Below are 24,627 nucleotides of genomic sequence, written 5' to 3' on the forward strand. Positions count from 1 at the left end.
ACAGATTCACAGCTTTAGGAAAGAGACCCATACTTGGCCATCAATAAACCAAAATGAAATATCTCTCTTGAAGGATAAGGGAAATCAACATTCAAATAAAGAAATTTAATAACAAACCAACCAGGGTGCTCAAAGTTTTTTTTGTTTTTTGAAAGGACATGCATTATTCATACTATAAAATCTCAAACCAAAGGTGGGAAGTATGAGTTTTCAACAATATTATGATTCTTAAAATCATTACCTCTTTTTCTAAAGGCGAAATGAAAGCTGCATCATTAATCCTCTCCTAGAGCCACAGGCTCAACAGTGTCACTTAAATGCAGGAAGGAGGACAGCAAGGGGAAAGAAACCCTCCTGAAAACATGAACGTATTTTCTTTTTCAAGCAGAGAAAGAAGCACTGAGACATTTCCAGCTAAGACACGTAGGAGTCATTCCCTCACTCCCTGGGTAATACACGCAGACACTTGAAAAGTTCTAGAAACAGTTCAAAATGGAGACATGGAGAGAGTCTCCTCCACTCCATCTGGAAACATTTCCAAGTCACTCCCTCAATTACTGTAAGGCAGTCTCCGTCCATGAACTTTCTAATGCTGAGACAGCAAAATGTTTAGAAGACATATAGACATTTTAAAGCAAGTTTGTGCAAGAGATAGGGAGTTAATGAGAGTAAAACTGATTCTGGCTAAGCCAACCTGAGAACTGAGTGAGTCTGAGGTCACCCCACTGCAGAGCGCTAACTCTATTTAGTCATACTATGTGTAAGAGCACCCTTATTCTCACACTGCTTTCATTTTCACCCAGTGCTGAGGTGCTGGGAACCTCTTTGTGGAGAAGGAGTAGCATCCATCTGTCATATTCTGTGTGCTTACAGGTCCTAGCAATGTTACCGAGAACACTGATTCCAACGCTGTCTCATCCAGTACAAATGTCTAAAGCTACTTTAAAATTTAAAAAGAAGAAGAAATATCTATCAATAGTGACCTTTCATCTGGCATAAATAAGAGGCAAACCCCAAATCTCCAGAAAAGACAAAAAAGAGTCAAGTCAAATTTACTGTTTGCAATTTTGTTTGCTTTACTGAAATCCTTTGACTTTGTTATTCAGTTCATACAAACAGTTTAGACTTGGTCATTCCACCAAACTCTTTGTAGTCACCCAGAAAGAATCAAACATAATTACTACTGCTCCTGCTCTCAAGTTTGCCCTTTCTGAAAGATTTTCCAAAGTACAGGGAAAAGAAGGGTGAATTATATAGATGAAGAATTTCACCTTAAAAGCCAAAGAGAAAAGACTTGAATTTTGCCAACTTGATAAACCCTTTCTACGACGTGCGACACTCAAACCCTAACTCTGCCCTCGTACATGCCCAGAAACTTGTCACATCAGTGAAAACTGTCTTTGATGTATCCTCATTCCCCAGTTTTGGGACATACATGCCTACATTTTTGTAAAAAGATTTTCTTTATTTATTTGCAAGAGAGAGAGAGGGCACGTAAGCAGGGCTGAGGGAGAAAGAAAAGCAGACTTCCTGCTGAGCAGGGAGCCCAATACGGGGCTCCATCCCAGGATCCAGGGATCACGACCTGAGCCAAAGGCAGACGCTTAAGCAACTGAGCCACCCAGGTGCCCCCACGCCTGTACTTTTAATCAAGAGGCCGACAGTCACGTACAATCCATTTGGCAACGTTAGAAATGACTGTTGGAATTCAGTGGCTTCCTCCACCGACCAAAAATGTTTTCCATTTAATTCACAATAATAGCATTTTGCATTTACGTTTTTGTCTCCTCAAAGCACTCTGCCACCATTAATGGACTACATCAGCCTTTGCTATTTTACGGTCCGTCTCATTAAAATGAAGTTGATTTCCTCTTTGGCAGTCACTTATCTAATGTTGTTTTCTTCTAGCAAACACTGCACTTAACTAATGTAAATTCATTTTTAAGTTGTGTGCTCACACAGAAAATTCTCCCAGAATATATTTTTAATGCTACATTTTTATATAACATTACGGGGAGCATTTTAAACTATAAGACACATAAATTCCTCAGTGCAGTCTTCTCTAATACTTGCAAATTATTTATAAAAACCCCCTCAAGTAACTGCCACTGACGGAAATTGCTCTGTGAACCCTATTACTATTTAATTATTTGTATACTATTAAATGTTTGGCTTACTGATAAGATAGGCTTACTCAATAAGTGCACAAGAAAAAGCTGCAGTTAGCAAGGAAACTCTGACTCCTGATTCTGCATGGCTTAACTCTGCTGTCTCTGCCATTGCTAGACCACTTGTACAAGTGCCCAATGGCTCATTTCTAGGAATTTGATCTCAAGTGGGAAGGAAATGTCTCTCTGCAAAGAAGTGCACGCATATTTCCAAGTTTAGACAGAGATGGAATCCCAGAGAAGAGAGGTCGAAAAACTCTACAAATGTTGGAGGGTTGCCTCCCAACTTCTACTTCCCACTCTTTTGTTGAAAGCCTTCTAATTCCTGTTTGAAGAACCACCATATTCTTCTATTCTTAGCATTGTGCTTAGAATAGAGTTGAGCCTATCGCCAACTCCAAAGATAGGACTCCTGACTCCTCTGATTAGTTTGGGGATGGATGCATGACCAAGGAGTAGGCCAACATAGCTCATCACATTCTCTTCACCACAGGGACTAATCGAGTAGACATTTCATCCTTGTTAGTCCAATCAGAGTGAGGTTAGACATTTCCTGGGAATTCTGATGTAGACTCTCTTTTCCCTTGAATGGTAGTGTGTGATGATATGAGACTTGTAGCTAGTACAGTCATTTACATCCTTACAAATAGAGTCCAGGATGTCTGGGAGAGGCCACCATGTGGAATATGAGGATAACTCCACAGAAAACAGAGTAGTGATACAGACAACCTGGGACCGAGCTGGTATTGATGAATCTGTGCTAGATAGGGAACAGGCTGAAGTGCAGTAACAAAAAGACTCCAAAATACAGTGGCACAAAAATAATTTTTGTTTGAAATTCTTCATCTCCCACATGTGCATATGTAGGTGAGTGGACAACATTGGTAGGTGGTTTTGGGCTGCGGCTCATTTAGGAACCCAGGACCTCCCTATCTTGTGTGGTCCCTTAGAGGATTGTTTTCATGTTGCAAGGTAAAGGTTGATTCACTGCTATCATATCCATTTTTCAATTGTAAGAAAAAGAAAGAATGGAGGGTGTGAAGCTTATATTAAGGCACTGTTTATTAACTTTAGCTCTACTGACATTTTGGCTTGATAATTCTTTACTGGTGAGGGCTGTCCTATGCATTGTAGGATGTTTAATAAAATCTCTGGCCACTACCCACTCAATGCCCGTTATCACCTCCCCTCCAAATTATGACAATCGAAAATGTCTTCAGGCAAATGTTTGAGGGACAAAACAGACCACCGTTTTAAAGATATGCTGTGGCATTCCCACTCACCACTTCAATTTACTTCCAATAGACAGAAGTTAGTCAGTTGCCCACACTGAGTTGCAAGAGAGTCTGGGAGAAGTATTTCCAGCTGGACCAAATGGTGCCCAGGTTAAAAAAAAAAAAAAAAAACCTTCAGGAGTTGTATTGCTAAAAAGTAGGGGGAAATGGATATCAGAGGACAATTCACAATCCTTGCCACCCAGCCCTACTTCTGGACTTTTCCATCACATAAGTCAGTACAATTTACACATTTTGAAATGGATTTTAAGTTACTTGAAATTCAGCACCCTAACTGATGCTAGTATTACTTTCTGCATCTAACACTAGAAGTTGAAATTTACTGAATATTATCCAAAGAAGAAAAGATAAAAGAAATAATGCCCATAGTTACTCAGAAGCTGGGTACTGGCTCAGAAGGATTGAACAAAACAGCTGAAATGAGGTTATTTCTTATCTAGAGAAGTCTTTGGCTAAAATGTAAAGGCCATGGTCACAGGGGCCCACGGTCACTGTGGTAGTTAGGAAAGAAGACAGTATAATTACACAAAATTGTCCAAATGAAAACTGCAGGCATCTTGCATTATCCAGCTTTGAACTGCTGCTCTCTCATTCTCATTGTAAATACAAAAAGCCTTCAGTGGCTCTTTGATATCTCACACAAAAGGATCATTGCTCACAGGCAGCTGTTTTGCAATTATATTTCCATGAAGTTGGCATAATTTGACATTAGAACTGCCTAAGGGAAGAAGGGGGTGACAATGTGCCAGGGTGTTAAAGTGGAGTATGGAATAGTAATGGAAGAAATTCCCGTGTTACACGTCTCCCCAAAGTTCATCTTGAAGCCAATGGCTCTGAATTCAAGACACATTTCCCACAGGAATATTATTTTTGTGTCATTCTTTTACCACAAAAATTCTCCAATACCAGAAAAGAAAGAGATATGTACTTTGCAAAACTACAAAAGAAAATGCTGCAGGGCACAGAAAGATCTGTCTGAAGGTTCTGACTGAGGAAATCTTCAGGGAAGAGGTGACTTTTAAACCAAGCTTAAGATAGGAAAAGAAAGAAAGGGCATTTCAGGCTAAAGGACAGCCAGTTCAAAGCCATGGCATTTTAAATTCTCTCTGAGGAATAGTGAGTATTGACCATGAGTAGAGCACAGAGTTTGTGGAAATACTAAGTTAGGATGGGGCTGTGAAGGTCATGATAGAGTTTGGCAAGGCACTAAAGACTTTTAACATGGTAGTGGTGTGATCAAATACAGTTTAACAATTATACGAATGGTGTGGAATTGAGGGCGAGATCACAAGAGAGACTGGATTTCTGATCTTGAGATGTGACAAGTTAGAAAGGGGGAACCAACCAGAGAGAAATATGAGGGTAAACTGGCAGGATGTGGTGGCTAACTCTTCACAGGGAGTAGAGAAGAAGGAATCAGAGACAGCCCCAAGTTTTCTTTTTGGTCAAGGAGGCTGGAATCTCAGCACAAGAAGAAGCTTAAAGTGGAGGTAATGCGCTCAGTAGGTGTCTGTCTAAAAGATAAGAGAAGAGCTAGGTGGTTCTGACCTTATAGCACAGCATTTAGGCTGCACTTATAAAATTTTCTCATGGCAGAAAAGAGTTGAACAGAAAAACGAAGGGTGTAGATTTTACCTTTCTCCAACAACCTATAGATATTACCCCATCCCCAATGACAGGAACAAATCTCAAGGCTGAGGGCTTCCTTTTCCCTATTTCCTCACCTTACGCAACATAAAGCAAGCAGATACTTCATATGCCCAAGTGTATCAGCATTAGCTGGCCTCAGTATCCGGAAAGAAAACTCAATGAATCATAGTTTTGACTCACACTATCCGAGAGCCTTCGTAAAAAGTTTCCACTTAGAATTCCCAAGATTAAATTTTCAGCTCTGTGAAATTTCATCTACTGACTTCGAGGAGGAGAAAACTGTACAGGATGTTGAATTAGTTTCCCATCTCACAACTCAACTACCTCACCCGGGTGGTAATGAAAGAAGCCCTCCCTGTCTCTTTCATCTCATACATGATTAAATTCTTCATTAATGAACCAGTTGCTTAAAGTAGGTATGCTTCTTTCCAGAAATAAATCTGGCGCGGGGGGCAGCTTGGTTTACTTCTGCAGCAAGCAGTGCAATGGTAGGCACCAAGTTAGCAAAGCTGGGAAAGAGTCTGAAACCTAGATGCTGACCTACATGTCAGCCCTTTCACAAAACTATAATAATAATTAAGAATTAATAATAATAGGCATTGGTCACGTATTTGAAGCATTTTCCACTTGATAACTCAATTTAATCTTCACAACTATACAAACGAGGTCTCATCATTCTCAGCACTTTATGTTGATGGAAGTATGACACAAAGAGATTAAATAACTTGTCCAAGACCACACAGCTAGCAGCGGAGCCAAGATTCAAGTTAGTCTGGCTCCAGAGTTTGTACCTGTAACACTAACACTCACAATTGAGTCTCTAACACATCACAAAAGAGCAGCAGGTTCTAAGACCCTGGTGTGAGTTCTTGAAGGGAAAAATCAGCCTTCAGGAACCCCAGTCTCTTTACTGGGTTGGTTGTAAGGATTAAAGGAGATGATATGATTTTTAAATATATATATATATAATCTCAAAGCACTTTAGAAATATAAGGGAACATTATTACATTAAACTTTGTGATGGATCTTACTTTAAAAATTATTCAAAGCTAACATTTCATTCATTTTCATTAATTTTATCATGATTCTAAAACATCTGTACCTAGCTATTATCTTCTGATTGTATGCTCTAAGTTAACCTTTTTTTAACTGAAAAGACTTAAACTTTTTGAAGGTTTTTGCTTTGAAGAACAGAGTAATCATTCTTAGAAGTTTGGGGGAAAAATATGCCTTTTTCCCAAAAGATCACTTCCTAGACCTATTTAAATTTGAGTCTCATCCTCAAGCCTTCCTAGATAAACAAGAGAATCCTCTCTTCAACTCTGGTTGTTGTATTAGTTTTCTACTGATGCCATGATAAACTACAGCAAACTTCATTTTAAAAAACAACATATGGCTATTATCTCATAATTCTGTAAGTCATAGGTCTGACACCGGTCTCACTGGGTTAATACCATGGTGTCAGTAGGGTTGCATTCCTTTCTGGAGGCTCCAGGTGAGAATCCATTTCCTTGCCTTCTCTGTCTTCTAGAGGCCACCTGCATTTCATGGCTTGTGCCCCTCCTCTATCTGCAAAGCCAGCAACGTAGTGCACCTCTGACCTCCTTCTATTGTCTCTCTGACCACAGCCAGGAAAGGCTCTCTGTTTTTAAGAACTCATGTGATTACTCTGGGCCCTCTTGGATAATCCAGGATAATCTTCTCATCTCAAAATCCTTAACCTTAATCACATTTGTAAAGTCTCTTTTGCCCTATAAGGTAAAAGTTCTCAGGCTCGGAGGATTATGATGCGGACATCTTTTGAGGGAGGTACTATGCTGCCTATCATAATGGTGAACTTTGGGAGCAAAAAAAAAAAAAAAAAAAAAGCCCCCAATTTCATATATTAAAAGGGCCTGTCAACATATAAAAGTTTGAAAGTGATTTCATTACAGTGTCCTGAAAAACCTCTTAGTCATAACAGCTATTATGATAGAAAAGAGATAAAGTTCAGTTAGGCTGATTTCAGATGAAAAGAAAACCTGACAAGTAGTGAGTGAAGGATAGCAATGCCACATGAATAAGAAAATCAAATGACAGACCTCAAAATCATCCAAAATTAGACGATGAATCTACCCTCATTGTACCTGCAGTTTATCATCAGGAATGAAGAACCTTCTTTCTGATGTCAGTGCATCCATTTTTATTTTTTTATTTTATTTTATTTTATTTTATTTATTTTTTTTAGTGCATCCATTTTTAGAACTACAAGCTTACAACCACATACTATTAAGACTATATAGACATCAGAAAACAAACTTTCCTTTCTATCAAAGTTAGAAAGTAAAAAGGCCCTATTCTTTTTTTTTTTAAGATAAATTAAAAAAGCAAAGTGTCCCAAGTCCTGCACATGTTTCAGTGGCACCAGAGATTATCTAAATGGTGTTGAAGGAAGGTTTTCAGTATTTAGGTGATGATGAGTTCCAGGAATGCTTGTTTTGGGGGGCAGAATGAAGTGATACAGCCATAGATATATGAAGTCCCTGAGGACAGCAGCCAAATTTTATAGCTGGCATATTTCTCCATGCCATTTACATTTTTACAAAACCTAATGAATATTTGGACGTCACACATGGTGTCCAGCAGTTGTACTCGGGAAAAGCAACAGCAGCATTAGCAAATCTCATTACAGCCTATTTTATCATTTCAGTAAAATTATGTCCTATTGTGTAATGACCAGAACTTCTAAGCTACCAAGAAACTGAAATGACAAGGATTTGCTTTTTGTTTTAGGGGAAACAGCCCCTAAAACAGAAGAAATTTAATTATAAACAGTCCTACTTTGCAGGAAAGGTGATCCTTATTATAAAAAAATATGTGCATTCTTAAAGCACGGGTGTGACTTATAGTTAAGTGACTCATGGTTTCCATTTAAAAGACCCAGCCATATTTAGGGAGAGAGGAGCAAGGTCTAGATTCCAGAAGAAGTTACTAATGAGCTAATCAAGAGATTAGGGCCATCTCCAAAGCGACCAGGATTCAGGAAAATACTTAGTGCAATGAAAGAGTGAGAGGACACAATCAAGCCAGGCTGAATGACAATGGAGAAGACTGGAGAAGATGGAGAAGCAATTTAGGACTTCAGATGGTTGAATCAAGAGGATCCTCAAATGTGTCCACCTTGAATACATATCAGGCTTAGACAGTCAAGACTTACCCAGGCACAAAAGGTAATAAAGAATATGATCTCTAACGACCTATAGAACGTGAGAAAATAGTTTCAAATATATTAGATAAGAGCTAATATCCAAAATATTTAATGAACTTGTACATCTTAATAGCAAAATAATAATTATCTGATTAAAAACAGAGGATCTAAATAAACATTTTTTCAAGAGAAGACCTACAAATGGCCAACAGGTACCTGACAAGATGCTCAACTTTACTAATAATCATCAGGAAGCTGCAGGTCAAAACCATAATGAGCTATCACCTCACACCTCTTAGAATGGCTATTATCAAAAGACAAGAGTTAACAAGGGCTTGCTAGGATGTGGAGAAAAGGGAACCCTCCATGCACTGTTGGTGGGAATGTTAACTGGTACGGCCACTATGGAAAACGGCATGGAGGGATCCCTGGGTGGCGCAGCGGTTTGGCGCCTGCCTTTGGCCCAGGGCGCGATCCTGGAGACCCGGGATCGAATCCCACGTCGGGCTCCCGGTGCATGGAGCCTGCTTCTCCCTCTGCCTGTGTCTCTGCCTCTCTCTCTCTCTCTGTGACTATCATAAATTAAAAAAAAAAAAAGAAGAAGAGAAAAAAACAAGGAAAATGGCATGGAGTTTCCTTAAAAAAAATTAAAAACAAAACTACCATATGATCCAACAATCCTATTTCTGGGCATACACCTAAGGGAAATGAAATCACGATCTCAAAGAGACCTGCATCCCTATATTCATGGCAGCATTATTCACAATAGCCAAGATGTGGACACAACCTAAGTGTCCACTGATGCATGAATGGATAAGGAAGATGTAGTATGAATATATAAAGATACACAATAAATTTAAATAAAAATAAAATGCTTGGGCAGCCTGGGTAGCTCAGTGGTTTAGTGCCACCTTCAGCCCAGGGTGTGATCCTGGAGACCCCGGAATCAAGTTCCACGTTGGGCTTCCTGCATGGAGCCTGCTTCTCCCTCTGCCTGTGTCTCTACCTCTCTGTCTCTCTGTTTCTCATGAGTAAATAAATAAAATCTTTTAAAAATAAATAAAATGCTCTAAATATTACTAATTCTAATTATTCGACGTAATATTCTAAAACAGAAATGTAATATACATAGATTTAGAATATTATCCAGCCATTAAAAAAGAAAAAAAGGAAGTCAGTCTTGCCATTTGCAGCAACATGGATGGACCTTGAGGGCATTATGCTAAGAGAAGTCAGAAGAGAAAGACAAATTCTGCTTTATCTCACTCACATGTGGAATCTATTTTTTTTTAATTCCACACTCAGAAAAACAGAGAACAGGATGGTGGTGGTTGCCAAGCTAGGGGGTGAGGGAAACGAGGACATGTTGGCCCAAGGGTACACACCTGAAAGATGAGCATCTAGCATGTAGTATGGTAACTATGGTTGGCAATGCTGTATCGTTCAACTGGAAGTCCCTAAAGAGAGTGGAGCTTCAATGCTCTCCCCGCATACAAAAAAAATGCTGTAATTATGTGACGGATGTGCTAACTAAATGTATCGTGGTGATCACAACAAGTATGTATATGAAATCATCACACTGCACACCTGAAGCTTACATGGTGTTACGGTATTACATGTCAATTTTATCTCAACACAGTTGGGAGGGGAGGGCAAGACCTCTGGGTTACTGCCAGCCTTGATTACGATTAAGATGGAAATTCCGCCTGCAAAAGAAGCTGCTTTGATACTTGTATCAGGATGAATCTGCAAAGACAAGAGCCCAACTCTGCCCATTTACGGCGATCCCACACCTGCTCCTCTCCAAGCCCTCGGTCCTCCCTGGTCGGTATCATGCCATTATAGAATCGCTCTGAACCACTGTCAACACTGGCAGATTCTGCTTATGAAAGTGACAGGTCAGCAGTGACCCCATCCCCCTTGCTTCCTTCTCGCTCCACAAACATGCAGAAGGACGTGCACCTTACGGCCCTTGTAGGTACTGTTCCTTTTGGCTAAGACAAGGTGAAGGCGCACCCCACCTTCAAATGACCGGTTCCTTCCTGTCATTTGGTTCTTAGCTCAAGCCTGGCCCCCTCAAGGAGGACCTTGCTGAGCACCCTTCTCTTAAATGACCTTGTTCTCCCCAAGGCATTAATCACATCGCATCAGGACTTGTATCTGGATCTGAAATTATCCTGTTGGGTTTTTCATTTGCTTCCTCCAATGGCAGGTGCACAGGAATTCTCTTGTCATTTACTGTTAAACAAATAAATGTGTAGTCCTCACACGTCCCTTGAGACAAGCTGTAACTTCGGCTGATAAAGTTCCAACACACGAACCTGGAAGGCATACACATTGCTTTATGGGTATTTAGTACCTGAGTATTCAGCCAGCGCCAAAAAGCAACTGGAGGCTGGACAATCTCTGTACACGAACACAGGGGTCTGGATGGAGGCACCAGGGAACTGGAAGCAAACAAGCTCTCTGAACCCAAAGTCAGTTCTGGCTGTGCAGAGCAACATGGCTCACAGGTGGAAAAAAACACTTTCCCCGTTCATCTGCAATCACCTACAGTGGCTTGTTTAACTGACCAACTACTTAGTTGCAGGAGCTGGTTCCTCATCTCCAGGCTTGGTTTCTGCAGACCCCCTTTCATCCGCAATCACCTTCAGTGGGTTAAGACCAACTACTTAGTGAGGGAGCCAGTTCCTTGTCTCCAGGCTTGGTTTCTGCAGATGTCCTTTCATCTGCAACCATCTACAGTGGGTTGTTTAACTGACCAACTACTTAGTTGCAGGAGCTGGTTCCTCGTCTCTAGTCTTGGTTTCTGCAAATGTCTGCAATCATCTATAGTGGGTTAACTGACCAACAACTTAGTGAGGGCGCCAGTTCCTCATCTCCAGGCTTGGTTTCTGCAGATGTCCTTTCATCAGCAATCACCTACAGTGGGTTGTTTAACTGACCAACTACTTAGTTGCAGGAGCTGGCTCCTCGTCTCCAGGCTTGGTTTCTGCAGACCCCCTTTCATCTGCACCCTCTGAGCCCCTTGGGTGGACGCAGCCCCCAGTCAGAAGCCCCAAACCTCCCATCCCGTGTGCGCGGGCTCGGGGCCACGTCAGGTGACCTCTCCTCGCGCGGAGACCTCGACCAGCCAGACCACGAGGCCCTAAGTTCATGCCACTTGTTGACCCAACAGAAATTGAAACGGCTCCAAGCACCGCTCAGTCAGTAACCAGGGGGCCCTGCAGACACCGTCTCTGTCCCTCGGGAATTAGGTTCTACGGCGTATGGGACGAGAAAGATCAAAACCACCTGTGCAGCCCCACTGGCGGCTCCAAGGAAGGTCACCTTATCTGGTCCGGGGCAGTATCCTCCCCGGCGGCGGCCTCTCCAGCTCTCGCGTGGTTTGGGACTCTCGCGTGGTTTGGGACTCTAGCAGGGGGGGTCTCGCCGAGCGGCGAGATGACAGACGTGCACCTACGGGAGGAAGGACGTCACGCAGGAGGCGGGGCAGGAGAGCGAGGCACCTGCTGATGGGCAGGACAAGGGTGAGGGAGATGCGGGAGGGGGCGGGGCCCGAGGCGGAAGAGCGATGACGACGGGGAGGCCCAGGCGCAGCCGCAGAGGAGGAGGCGGGTCACGTGGACGCCCCGGAGCGGGAGGCGGATGGTGAGGACCAGGCCGCCATGACCGGAGTCTCCTAGACGGTCAACGTCGGGGCGGAGGAAGAGACCTCAGGCGCTCCGCCCGCACAGCCCGCACCTTGATACGATGGTGGCACAGGGACGGAGAAGAGACGCGCGGTTCCGGAGGCCTGCCGCGGTCCTGCAGGAAGGCAGCTGCGCCCGCCGGGCCTGCCGACGTGTACGCGTGCGCACCAGTGACGTCAGCGCTTGAGACTCTCGGGTAGACCAGCCACCCTCGGGCCGCCTGACCAGCCCTGACGCGGCCTGGGCCGTGACCACGTGTGTGACCACCTGGACGGGGCGGCCCGCCCGGCGGTTAGAGCCGCCTTGACCCAGAGCGTGACCCTGGGTCTCAGAATAGAGACCCGCGTAGGCCCCCTGCGTGGGGCCTGCCACTCCCTCCCTGGGTCTCTCCCTCTCTCTGTCTCTCTCTCTCTCTCTCTCTCTGTGTCTCTCATGAATAAATAAACAAAATCTTAAAAAAAAAAAAAACCTCAGAGGGGAAAACAACACTCGTACACACACACTCAACACTCTTACTCTGAGAATTACGGTAACATTTTTTTTTTCGTTTGCACTTAGCCGTCCTATCAACAGCTGGCTTGTACGAGATGGTTCAAGAGGCCAAAGATAAAAAGATCTTTTTTTTCCTTTTTTTGTTTTTGTTTTTTTGTTTTTTGTTTTTTTTTTTTTTTTTTGGTCTGTGAAGTTGCTGTCGGCCTGTTTGGCCTGTTTGGTGTACGTGTAAACAATGCTGCCGAAAATAAACCGGGATTTTGTTGTACTGAGAAAACTACAAACCAGAAAAGGTTGTCATCTAAACATATGCGGGCCTTAATCGAGGTTATCTGTGGAGTTTCCCCAAGCTTTACACATACTGAAAGAGAGGAAAGACAGTTTGGAAGGCTTAGCACTGATTATTTTAGGGGAGTAAAATCCTACATGATTTTTCGATTTTTTTTCCCCTGCTTTTCGATAATCATCGTTTTCTGATTTTTTTTTTTATTTTCCCTGTAATGAGTATGCATTACATATGAACCAGACGAATATTTAAGAAAACAGATTTTACTGTCAAACCTAGGTGTGGGTTCTTAGTAACCTGAAGGTACACCGTTCATTCCTCAGTAATGAGAACCCTGTGGGAATCATCTCCATTGATTTGCTTATTACTTTACCTTTACATAATGAGGCTTTGGGGAAATTGCTAAGAGGATCCCGCTCCTTTTCTCCTTAACTCTCTGTGCACTGACTTACTCTCTACCTTGGGATGATCAGGTCCTGGATCAATAGATCTCTCTGGCTCTTTCTGCCCACACCCCACCCCATCACTGCATGTGCAAAACACACACACACACACACAAAGATGGCCTCTAAATCTCTGTTTAAATGTTACCTCCAGAGAGAGGGCTTACCTGAGCAATCTAAGTATAAGAATTCCAGAGGATCCCTGGGTAGCTCAAAGGTTTAGTGCTTGCCTTCAGCCCAGGGTGTGATCCTGGAGTCCTGGGATCAAGTCCCACATCGGGCTCCCTGCATGGAGCCTGCTTCTCCCTCTGCCTGTGTCTCTGCCTCTCTCTCTTTTTCTCTCATGAATAAAAAAAAAAAGAAAAGAAAAGAAAAAAAAGAATTCCACTGCTACCTTAGGCTCACCATACTACCCCTGCTATTCTCAATCCTCTATTCTTGCTCTGTTCTTCTAGAGCACTCTTGTCAACTTGTAATTTCACATGTATTTCATTTCTTTGCCATCCTGCTGTCTATCCCCCCTCCCCAAGTCAGAAGTTCCATCGAGAAAACAGCAATGATCTGTTTTGTTCACAGCTGTATCCCTAGGGCCCAGCTAATACTGAGTAAATGAATAAATGAATGCATGAAGTGACTCTTTTGCCTTTTCTCTATCAAGAGCTATTCCCGTGCAGTGGTATGCTACAATTAGTACTTTCCAGCTCATAAGAGCCAATTGTTAATAACTCAGGGATTTAGTAAGCTTGTTATTAAACTATTTAGTAGCTTGAAATTAGCCATGCTAAAAGTATTTCTGCAATGAACATTGGCAAATGTTACATGTTGAGACTTTTCCCCCAAAATTGCTGGTTTATTAGCACACTACAGCTCTCATTCCCTAAATCCAGCTATAAATACTGAGATATTGTGGCAAAAAGTCTGGCCCATAGGTTACATAAAATCTTTCAATAAAGAATGCTGAAAACTTTTTAAAATATTAAATATGCACTATAAAATGATTTCCTTGTTGGGAATACTCAAGTTTTTTTTTTAAAAAAAAAAACTAAATTATAATCCAAATTTGTATCTCTGATCTCCTGAAGTTATTGTTTCTGTTTTTCAGATCCCTATGTGAAGATCCATCTGATGCAGAATGGCAAGAGGCTGAAGAAGAAAAAAACAACAATTAAAAAGAACACACTTAACCCCTACTACAATGAGTCATTCAGCTTTGAAGTACCCTTTGAGCAAATCCAGGTAATGTCAAACATAATTTTGTCTTCCCATTCAATTTTATTTCTTCAGACCACAGAAGTTAAAGACACAGACCTTGTAAATGATCAGCACACATGCCTTCATTAGAGTTGCCATTCTTATTCCCATGCACCCTTGACAATCGAGCTACATCAAGAAGGAAATGATGAAATATACAGCCTAGGATGTGCTGACTCATCAGCCAAAAACAGCTGGCATTCTGTTGAGCAGAATTAAAGTAGAAAAACAACTCTGCTAACTCAAAAAGTACTATAAAGGTTAAAAGGCCAAGAGAAAAATGAGCTTTCACTATTTATTCCCAGGCCACAGTATGGAGTTCTCCTTATCACAGTTTTATAGTAAATAAATAAATAAATAAATAAATAAATAAATAAATAAATAAATAAATAAACAGGAAATATTTTGGTTGATGCTAAATATGCAGCATGTTTAATCTTTCATTATTAAGAGGTGATTAACAATATAAAAATCAGACTAAGTTGTATTTTTAGTTGTTTAAATTTAGTTTCCTATTTCTGAGTCAGAATGGATGGATATTTTTGTAAAGATGAAATCTTAGTCTGATAGATAATAATTGTCATGAAAGGGAGTAATCTTTTAAAGGAATCTGTGGATAACATGTTCAAAACAGGATGTTCCATGTACCCACAACAGCATATGATATTATTTAGCAATTTTTAAATAATAGTAGTTTCTCTTACCTTCTATCCATAGTAAGACTATTAGAATTCAGAGTTCACATCCAATAACTATCAACTATTTCTTACTAATCCTTAATGGACATTGGATATTAGAAAGCCAAATGTCTTAAAGCAATACTATTTTTACATTTTATTAAATAATTGATATGGACCTATCTTTTCAGTCCTATAAAACTTTGAACACAACAAGAAGGAGGAATGAAGGGTAGACATCAAAACTACCCCATGGAAATTTCTAAAGGTTCAGAATATAAAAAATCAGCAAATATTCTTCAGTTGCATATTTTTACTTTTAATCTGTAATCTAATTTAGGATACAGTAATACAATATCTTATGAACAAATCATACTTTTATTCCATGAAGAAAGCTAATATAATAGCTACATTTATTGTATATTATGTGCCTAGGCCCAATTTAAGCACTTTGCATACATAATCTCTTTGAGTCTTTACAATAACCTTATGAGAGAGGTTATTATCCCCATTTTATAATGAAACCCAGGCTTAGAATTTCCTCACATATAAAATAGGAATAATAGAATCCACATCAGAGAGATTATGCATATAAAAACTCTTGGAACAGAGAACACTCAGTAAATGGTTCCATCACTATTATTCGCAGTGCTAATTTTTTCTGTTTTCCAAATTAACATTTTATTAGAAAATATGTCTAACAATAAAATTAAAACAATATATAAATCACTGCTGTCTACTAGAACTCTCTGTGAGAATGGAAATGTTTTATCATCTCTGTGGTCCAATACAGTAGTCACCAACCACAAGTAAGTAATGAGCACCTCGGCTACTATTGTGATCAATGAACTTTATTAATTTTAATTTACTAAAATGTTAAAAGCTACATGTGACCAGAAGCTACTGTATTATGTAGGACAGTTCTTTAAAAATTACCAGTAATCTCATTATCCTCACATCGGTTCATGGTCTTTATATAACCTTTCTTGTATACATTTTCACATGGTAGCAAATTGCACACACTTGTTTACTTTCAACAGTTGTTATATAAGTAAATGACATTGCAGAGGACACCGATTTTCTGTTCCCAGTCACTTGTTTACTGGCCTGAACCAGTGAGGTCACTGCTTTGGACCCACTGGCAAACCCCTAAGACATCCAATTTTCTCCAATTTATTTTGCAATAGATAAGAGTTCAGTGAACTCTTCCCTTGAGTTCTAAGAACGTACTCCTATCAAAACTAAAACCTCCTAAAGTTTTATTTTTTAATATTGTAAAATAATATATATAAGACATGATATTGTGATGAAAAATCCTATTGTAAACTTTCTTTGAGCTGTAATTCTACAACTGTTTAAAAAAAAGTAAATGTTCTTTTTCAGCTATAATTTGCAGCAAATGTCAATATATTAAAAATGAAAAGGGGCGCCTGGGTGGCTCAGTTGCTTAAGTGTCTGACTAGGTCTCAGGTCCTGATCTCCCCGGAGGTTGTGGGGGGCGGGTCATGGCATCAGGCTCCCTGCCCAGTGGGCAGTCTGTGTCTCCCTCCCCCTCGGCCCCTCCCCCTGGCACTTGCACATGCTCTCTCTCTCAAATATTCTTTAAATATTTGAAAATATTCTTTAAAATGAGACACGTTAAAAATAAGACATATTGTGGAGTTTCTGGAGCAGCATATAGAAGATTTAATTTCTAGCAGGACAGAGACAACCTGAACCCATCAGAGTACGTCAGGCATGGAAATAATGAGCCCATCTTTGACTTTGTCCCTCCTCCTCCTATGCTTGTCAGTTTGGTCTTTCTATCTCTCTCTCTCTCTCTCTCTCTCTCTCTCTCTCTCTCTCGTTAGTTTTCCCCAGGAGACTGCCTTCTTACTTTTTCTAGAGAAACAAACAAGTATTTTTATATGTTAAATAGGGGTCTGGGTTTCCTTTATTCTGAAGATATAAGATTATCTGCTTTCTATCTATCTCTATCCCTACAAAATATATTTTGAGTAAAATATGCTGATTTCCAAAAGTACATATAACTCATCCCCCCCCAAAAAAAATGTATAGATAAACTACATTTGCAGCTGGAAAAATTAATCCAAGGCCTTCAGAAGGATATTCTGTCTTGAGTACTATTAATCAGTACATTCCTAGGTGAAATAGTTGAAGCCCACTCCAACCATTTGCTCCAACCTCCTAAAACCCCGTTACCTTCGTGCATAGTGTCTCTAATGCTCCTACCCCCCATGTCCTGCAATGTGATTTCATCCTGATGAATTTGCTTGGGAAAAGTTCTGAGAATTTTTCAGAGAACCAAAGTGATTCTGTTCTCTATTCCAAATACCCTCCAGTGGATAGATGATGCCCTTGATAATGGAATCAATCCACGGCGGCACAAGGGAAGATGGAATTTGTTTCCTTTACTGCCAGTGGGTTGCATTTTACATTCTAAGTTCCACTTTCAAAAGTGGTCATTTTCTCTGATGTGAAGATGTACATAGGTGCCATCTCTTAGCACATTGGTACAATAATGCAGTCCTCAGAGTACAAAGTCCAGAAAAGGGCCATAACTCAGCAGGAGCTTCAGTTGGCCCTGGCTTCCAGCATTATATTTTCTGTTCCTTTTAACTCTGGCTGCAAATGTTGTGCATTCTACTTTATTCTGAATTCTTCCTTTATCTCTGCACTCAGTTTCCAGATTAAAGCCATCACATATTTTGACTAAGCAAACCCATTACTTAGGAAGCAGAACTAAAATGTGCTTTTAAAAAGTGCGTGTTTCATATCGTAATGGCATGGGTTTGCTTTCATCAATTCAGGCAGTTTAAAAAAGTAAGTTATTAAATAAACTCTCACAGTGTAATGGAATAACTGAAGTAAATCTTGTGCGGCCAGAAGGTTATTTCCATTTGAGATCAATGCTGGATACCCAACAGTTACTCAGCAAATGTTTATCGAGGAAATGTATAAATGGGGAAATTATCTTTAGTTATTACTTTTTTTAAATACTTTCACTGTATGGTCACATTTAATACTCAACAATAATCATGTAATTATTGTACCGAACACCAATGCCAGAAATCTTGCTGATGAGACAGTTGTAACAAATGGACTTAGAGGTGGACGCAGTTGACAAAGACAGAATGGCATGGTGGGTTACAGCCATCAGGAAAACCAAACTTCTCATTCCTTAGATGACCCCAGGCAGGGTACTTCACAGCATCTTATTTGTGTAATGGCAATATTAATAAGGTCTATTGTGAGAAGTAACCGAATAGCTCATGCAAAAGGCCTAGAATTATGCCAAATACCCGACAAAATCTAACATTTATTCAGTATTTTGAAGAAGCTGAAGGAGGTGATGATGGTGATGTCATAATGGTGAAATAGGGATAGGACCAGGGTTTTCATATTCAAGTCATTTTCAGTCTTGGCCTGGTGTTTTGAGATGGGTTCTTATTTCCAGTCGCTTAGGTCTCAAGGCAGCTTTGTAACAGGGCTTTATCTGTGGGGTTGGATGATTAATGTTTCTTTTGTGTCCTCTTTCAGAAAGTGCAAGTGGTGGTAACTGTTTTGGACTATGACAAGATTGGCAAGAACGATGCCATCGGCAAAGTCTTTGTGGGCTACAATAGCACCGGGGCGGAGCTGCGACACTGGTCAGACATGCTGGCCAACCCCAGGCGACCCATCGCCCAGTGGCACACCCTACAGGTAGAGGAGGAAGTTGACGCCATGCTGGCGGTCAAGAAGTAAAGGAGAGAAGCCTTTCTGCGTTTGCCCACATAGTGCTCTTTAGCCAGTATCTGTAAATACCTCAGTAATATGGGTCCTTTCATTTTATCCAGCCATGCATTCCTAACACAATCCAGTGGTACTTCAAATCCTGTTTTAATTTGCACAAATTTAAATGTAGAGAGCCCCTAAGCCCTTCATCATGCCACTGCCCTCCAAATCTACTCTTCTTTTAAGCAATATGATGTGTAGATAGAGCATGACTGAAATTATTTATTGTATCACACCGTTGTATATACCAGTATGCTAAAGATTTATTTCTAGTTTGTGTATTTGTATGTTGTAAGCGTTTCCTAATCTGTGTATATCTAGATGTTTTTAATAAGATGTTCTATTTTAAATTATGTAAATTGACTGAGATATAGGAGAGCCGATAATATATTATATGGTAAATATAGTATTGTCTGCATTCCAGCAAAAATATCAACCTGTAAGGCACTAGTACAGTGAAACTGACATCTTAAAGGACAACTTAAACCTGAGCTTTCTATCGATCATTTGAGTACCAAGATACACTCACGCCACATATTTGGTGGGTGAATCCAATTTTGTAGAATTTCTTCACAGGCAAATTAGCATGATCTGAGCAGCATCCAGACTGACCTCCAGGAAACATAGCCACAAACTAGAACAGCGTCTGTCTGTACGTATATCTACAAAGCTAAAACCAGGGCTTCACTCTGACATTAGAGGAAGCAACTAACAGGAGTCAGTGATTTCACATTACTGCATATAGAGTAACAACGTGACGGTGTTCATGTGCGTGTGTGCGTGTGCATGGGTGTGTGTGTGGGGGTGCATTTGTTCGGGGATGGGGCGGGTGGGAAGAAGCTGAGGGCAGAAGTCAGCATTTCTGAAATATTGCCTGACTATTTAAAAAGAAAAAAAAAAGTAGCTCTCCGTTATCACCTTTATACAAATGTGCATCCTGCGAATTCTGTTCCGGATTTCATACCTATAATAATTCCAAAAGGTTTGCACATTAGACTTTGTAACGAAATATTTTATTACACAAAACCATATTAGAAGGAATGCAGAATATTTTTAACACAGCAATCTGTGCTTATTACACAAAAGTACTTTGTGGTAAACAGACAGTATTGTAATCCCATCAGAAGATGAAGAAACAAACAATTAGCCATAGTTCTGAATGCACTTCGATTAAGCCAAAACAGACAGCTAGTGATCTTTTTATATGCTCTTTTTACTTCAATGAGTTTTAATTTGTCCTTTAAAAAACAAAGGTGAAACAAATACCAAGAACAAGTTCTAGCAAACTGAAGCAACCTCTTATGTACACTAGATGCTTGATTTAGGAGGAGTTTTTAAATGTTTTCAATGTCATTATGTAGTAAATGGCACTATTATGAAGCTACTAGTCATTCCATAAGAGTCTTCAAGGACTGCTCTGTGTAACACTGTGACTGCCGTGTGTGCTTAGACACGTAGTTTCCTCAGTGGATAGCACTCAATTTATTCCGTAGTGATGTTGTAACAATACTGCCATTCCCTTCTACTGCACTGCCCAAGGTGTGTGTAGCACAAACAGTTCTCATTACAAAGGACCAATTCAGAACTGAGAAGCTATGCATAGGACAAGAAAGATACATAGGCCGGGGTGGGACACGCAGCATTTTGTCAAGCACTGTGCAATATTCCATACTTTTTCCCCACTATGCTAGACAACCCCTCTGTGGAAGGGCAGCCCGTTATCTCACGCCGCCTCCGCTGGCTTCTGGGGCCCCTTTGAACACCTAGGCCACAGTCGGCGGCGAGGCCCTGAGTGAGGGTTCATCCCCACGGCCACCAAAACAGAACGGAGGGGAAGCAGGTGTCAGCCTGGCGTTCAGACGTTAGGGTATCAGGCCACGTTCTTTAAGAACTACAGAGAGCTCCAAAAGGGCTGACGGGAGGCTTCCCACATGGGGTTGGCTGTTTCCCGGTAAAACTAGAATTCCCCGTCCTTATTCTTTTCTCATCAAAGAAGAGGCAAGCCTTTGGCCTTCCGGCCCGGTCACGGCCATCTCGTCGGGGCTGGGACAGACGCCTCTCCCTCTTCTGTGGATGGCCCATCCTTTCTTAAAAACCCCAGATAACGAAGACGCACAAGTCACGATGTGAGATTAAATTTCAGTTTGAGCAGAAGAGTCCAATGACGGTCTTCCCAGTCGCAAAGACCAAACCCAACCGAAGGGAGGGAGTCGGCCAACTTGTAAAAGTTCCTTCAGCGTCACAAACTGACATTTAATTTCACCATATTCAGCTTCCAGTTGTTCACGCTGAGCCACCACTAAGGCAAGCAGGTTCGAGCCGCCGAAACCCATTAGTTCTCGCATTAAACTACTACTAATGCATTCTCTTGCAACACTGCCAGACATGGGACTGTCACCACGGAGTTAGCGGGGGCCGTGCCATGTCTCACACGTCAGTGACCGAACCTGCTTGAAGACCAAGACTCATCCTCAGATACGCCACGTGTACCTTTCTGACAAAGCTGTGTCGAGTATTAGAAGCTGATGCTCTAGAAAGATCCTAGTTGCCTTTGTGTATATTTACTGCCTGCTTGAGTGTTTCTATGTGTGGGTTTCCTCTGTACCTTGTAGAAACGTTGGGGTGTTCTCCTCTGCCATATGGCTCGTGGCCCGCGAGCCAACTACTTTAGCTGTATTTACCTTCATTTTTGATGAGGTGGTATCAATTTTGTTTCACTTTGTGTAGTGACCCCACAGTAGTTTTCTGATTGTTGTTAAAAAAAAATGACTTAACATATTACATGGATATTCAATAAAAATGTTTTATTTCCTGTTGATGCTGCTGCCTCTCGGCTCTTTCTCTCTCATACAACCCCAACCTTTCTTGCTCTACCCAAAAGGTGTCCCCTGGGGTTTGTATTCTACAGCCCGAGTCACGCAACCTCTCCAAAATGGGACTGAAAAATAAGATTTTTTTCTTGAATTTTGTTCTCAGGGGGACAGCATGACACACAAAATTCCCTGCCTACTGCAATGACTGGGTAAAACACATAGACATCTTTCCTCCACCACATTCGACACTGGTTAGTGCCTACTGTATACCATGTTCTTACCAAGTGCCTACTGTATACCATGCTCTTACCGGATACTGGAGAGCCAACAAATGATGTAACAAGGTACCCCTGGCGCCAAGGAGCCCGCAGGCCTGGACAGACACATAGGCATATGGTCACAGTGTGTAGTGATAGCGCCCGGAGTCTCTGAGAACTTCTCTAGGCCAATCACCATGGATGCCAGGCTTTGTCACCTTGACCCCCCTTCGGCCCTGAGGCAACTCCGCCTGCAGCTGCTGGAAGCCTGGTGGCAGCTCCCAGCTGTGTCCCTCCGCCCTGTGCTGAGGAAGCTGGCTGCCTAAGGCCCTGCATCCTCCCGGCCACGGCCACGTTCCATGGCCCTCGCGGGATCTCTCTGAAGCGCTATCTCAGTTTCCAGCCCCAAGGGCAAGTTGAGAAGGCGATTGCAACTGCAGCACCTCCCCCCCTCCCCTGTCCATTCTCCTCGCTCCCTTACAGGTGTGGTTCTCCAGAGCGCTTCTCCATAAAAGCCCTTCATCTCGGAATCTGTATCCCGAGGATCTCAGCCTGTATAATACATCGTTTGGGGGAGGAGAGAGCAAGAAAAGTCTTAGAGGTTAAGTCCTAAAGGAACTGGTAGGAGGCATCCAAGTCAGAGTGAGCAAGGCTGTGACAAAATGTATCCCATTATCAAGGCTGGCCACACTCTACTCCCTACAGCCAGCTTTTATTAGGCACTGCCAAAAAAGGGTAGGGCCTGAGCCAAAGCTGCTCAGTCAGGGGAAAGGCCATTTAATTATGTACACCCTGAGGAAGTCGTTGACAGAGCTCTAAATATAAGTTGAGAAAAAAGAAATTCAAGGCTCACTAGGGGTTAGGTGCAAAAACAAAACAAAGAAATCGGTATTAAATATGTGCATTTAGCTTTCAATAGTGAGCATTTTGTTTTTCTTAAATAGCTCTCAAAATTAGGCACAAAACTATTTAAAGAATATTTCTTAATGAATTATGAGGAAAAAAAATCACCCCAACCTTTTGTCCGTGTCTGTTTTCCTAAAAAGGTTCTTAGGTCTAAGATACATACATACACTTAGGATATTTATTAGGTGTTTTAGTCAGGAAGCAAAACTATCCCAGTTATTTCAAAAAGGGAATTTAAGAAATTGGCCACATAGCAAGGGCTAAGAAAGTCAAGTACAGACTGTGGGTTAACCCAGAGATGAATAGATGCCACCTGTAATTGTATGTTAGGGCTGCCCTAACAAAATACCACAGACCTGGTGGCCCAAACAACAAAAATGTATTTTTCTTACAGTTCTGGAAGTCAGCAGTCCTAGATCAAGGTGTTGGCAGGTTTGGTTTCTCCTGAAGCCTCTCTCTGGCTTGTGGATGGTCATCATTGTCTTCACGGGGTCTTCCCTCTAGGTGCATCTGTGTCCCAACCTCCCCTTCTTATAAGAATACGACTCCTATTGGATCAGGGTCCACCCTAATGACCTCATTTTAACCTAACTACCCCTTTAAGAACCCTATCTCTAAATAAAGTCTCCTTCTGAGGTACTGGGTTAGGATTTCAACATATGAATCTGGGGTGGGGGTGGAGCATGGCGAGACCCAATTCAGCTGGTAAACACCATCTGCAAGCTGGGTGAATGAAATGGAGGGGCATCTGGGTGGCTCAGGCACCCGACTTCAGCTCAGGTCGTGACCTCGGGGTCCTGGGGCCCAGTCCCAAGTAGACTCCTTGCTCAGTGGGGAGTGGCAGGTGTCTGCTTGTCCCCCCTGTCCACCCCACCCCCTGCTTGTGCTCTGTCTCTCTCTCTCTCTCTCTCTCTCAAGTAAATAAAAGCTTAAAAGAAAAAAAAAAGGAAAAGAAAAGAAAATGGAGAAGATAGTGTTACTGTTGGCCGGACGCTGAAGGGGGGGCTAGAAGCTGGGTGAGGTATGAGGGGGCCCTTTTTTTCTGGGCCCACCAAAGGGAATGGAGGGCTGGTGCTGGCACCCACAAAGAGGCCTCCCACTGGAGGGCCTGGGAGTGCCCCAGATGCAGATCCAGCATCAGCCCGTGATGGCTGGAGGAAAGCCAACAGAAGCTAGCAGCACCAAGAGGATTTTTTTTCTCCTCTCCTCTCCTCCTGCCTTCCAATTCAACGGGCCTTCCCACTGGGAAAACCTAACCAGACTCAGCTGGGAAGGAAGCTTAGGAAATAGTCGGCGGGGCCTCAGAGCCCCCAGTCTCAGAGCAGAGCACAGAAAGGTGGGAATGAGGGTGGAGAACAAGCAGGCAAACGACCAATATGTTAAATGTCTTCATCGCTTCCCGCTAAAGGAGCAACGGGACCATAGACAGTGCTTTAAGCAACACATTTATTGCTCAGAATTCTGGAAGATGAGAAGTCCAAGACCAAAGCACCAGCAGATTCAGTGCCCGTTGGGAGGCCATCATCTGGCTGTGTCTCACCGAGAGAGGCTCTCAGGGTCTCTTAGCAGGGCACTAATCCCATGCATGGGGCCTCCCCCTTCCCGACCTAATCACCTCCCAAAGGCCCCACTTCCTAATACAATGGCAATGATGATTAGGATTTCCATGTAAGAATTCGGTGTATGTGGGGGGAGAGGTTAGGGGAGTTGGGGGTTGGGGGGTGGGACCCAAA

The 24,627-nt window shown here is 42.0% G+C and overlaps 1 protein-coding gene across 1 annotated transcript in view; it reads left to right on the forward strand.

Annotated features, from left to right (window-relative positions):
• SYT1 (synaptotagmin 1) overlaps nt 1–19,719 on the forward strand; it is a 528,733-nt gene extending 509,014 nt beyond the window's left edge. Inside the window, exons 10-11 of the mRNA XM_055342176.1 lie at nt 14,316–14,449; nt 18,682–19,719. Of these exons, the coding sequence (XP_055198151.1) occupies nt 14,316–14,449; nt 18,682–18,888 (341 nt within the window). The 3' untranslated portion in view covers nt 18,889–19,719. The remainder of the gene's footprint in view (nt 1–14,315; nt 14,450–18,681) is intronic.
• Nucleotides 19,720–24,627: the final 4,908 nt, after the last annotated feature.

The sequence above is a fragment of the Nyctereutes procyonoides genome, unplaced genomic scaffold, assembly GCF_905146905.1.
Source record: "Nyctereutes procyonoides isolate TBG_1078 unplaced genomic scaffold, NYPRO_anot_genome, whole genome shotgun sequence".
NCBI lineage: Eukaryota > Metazoa > Chordata > Mammalia > Carnivora > Canidae > Nyctereutes > Nyctereutes procyonoides.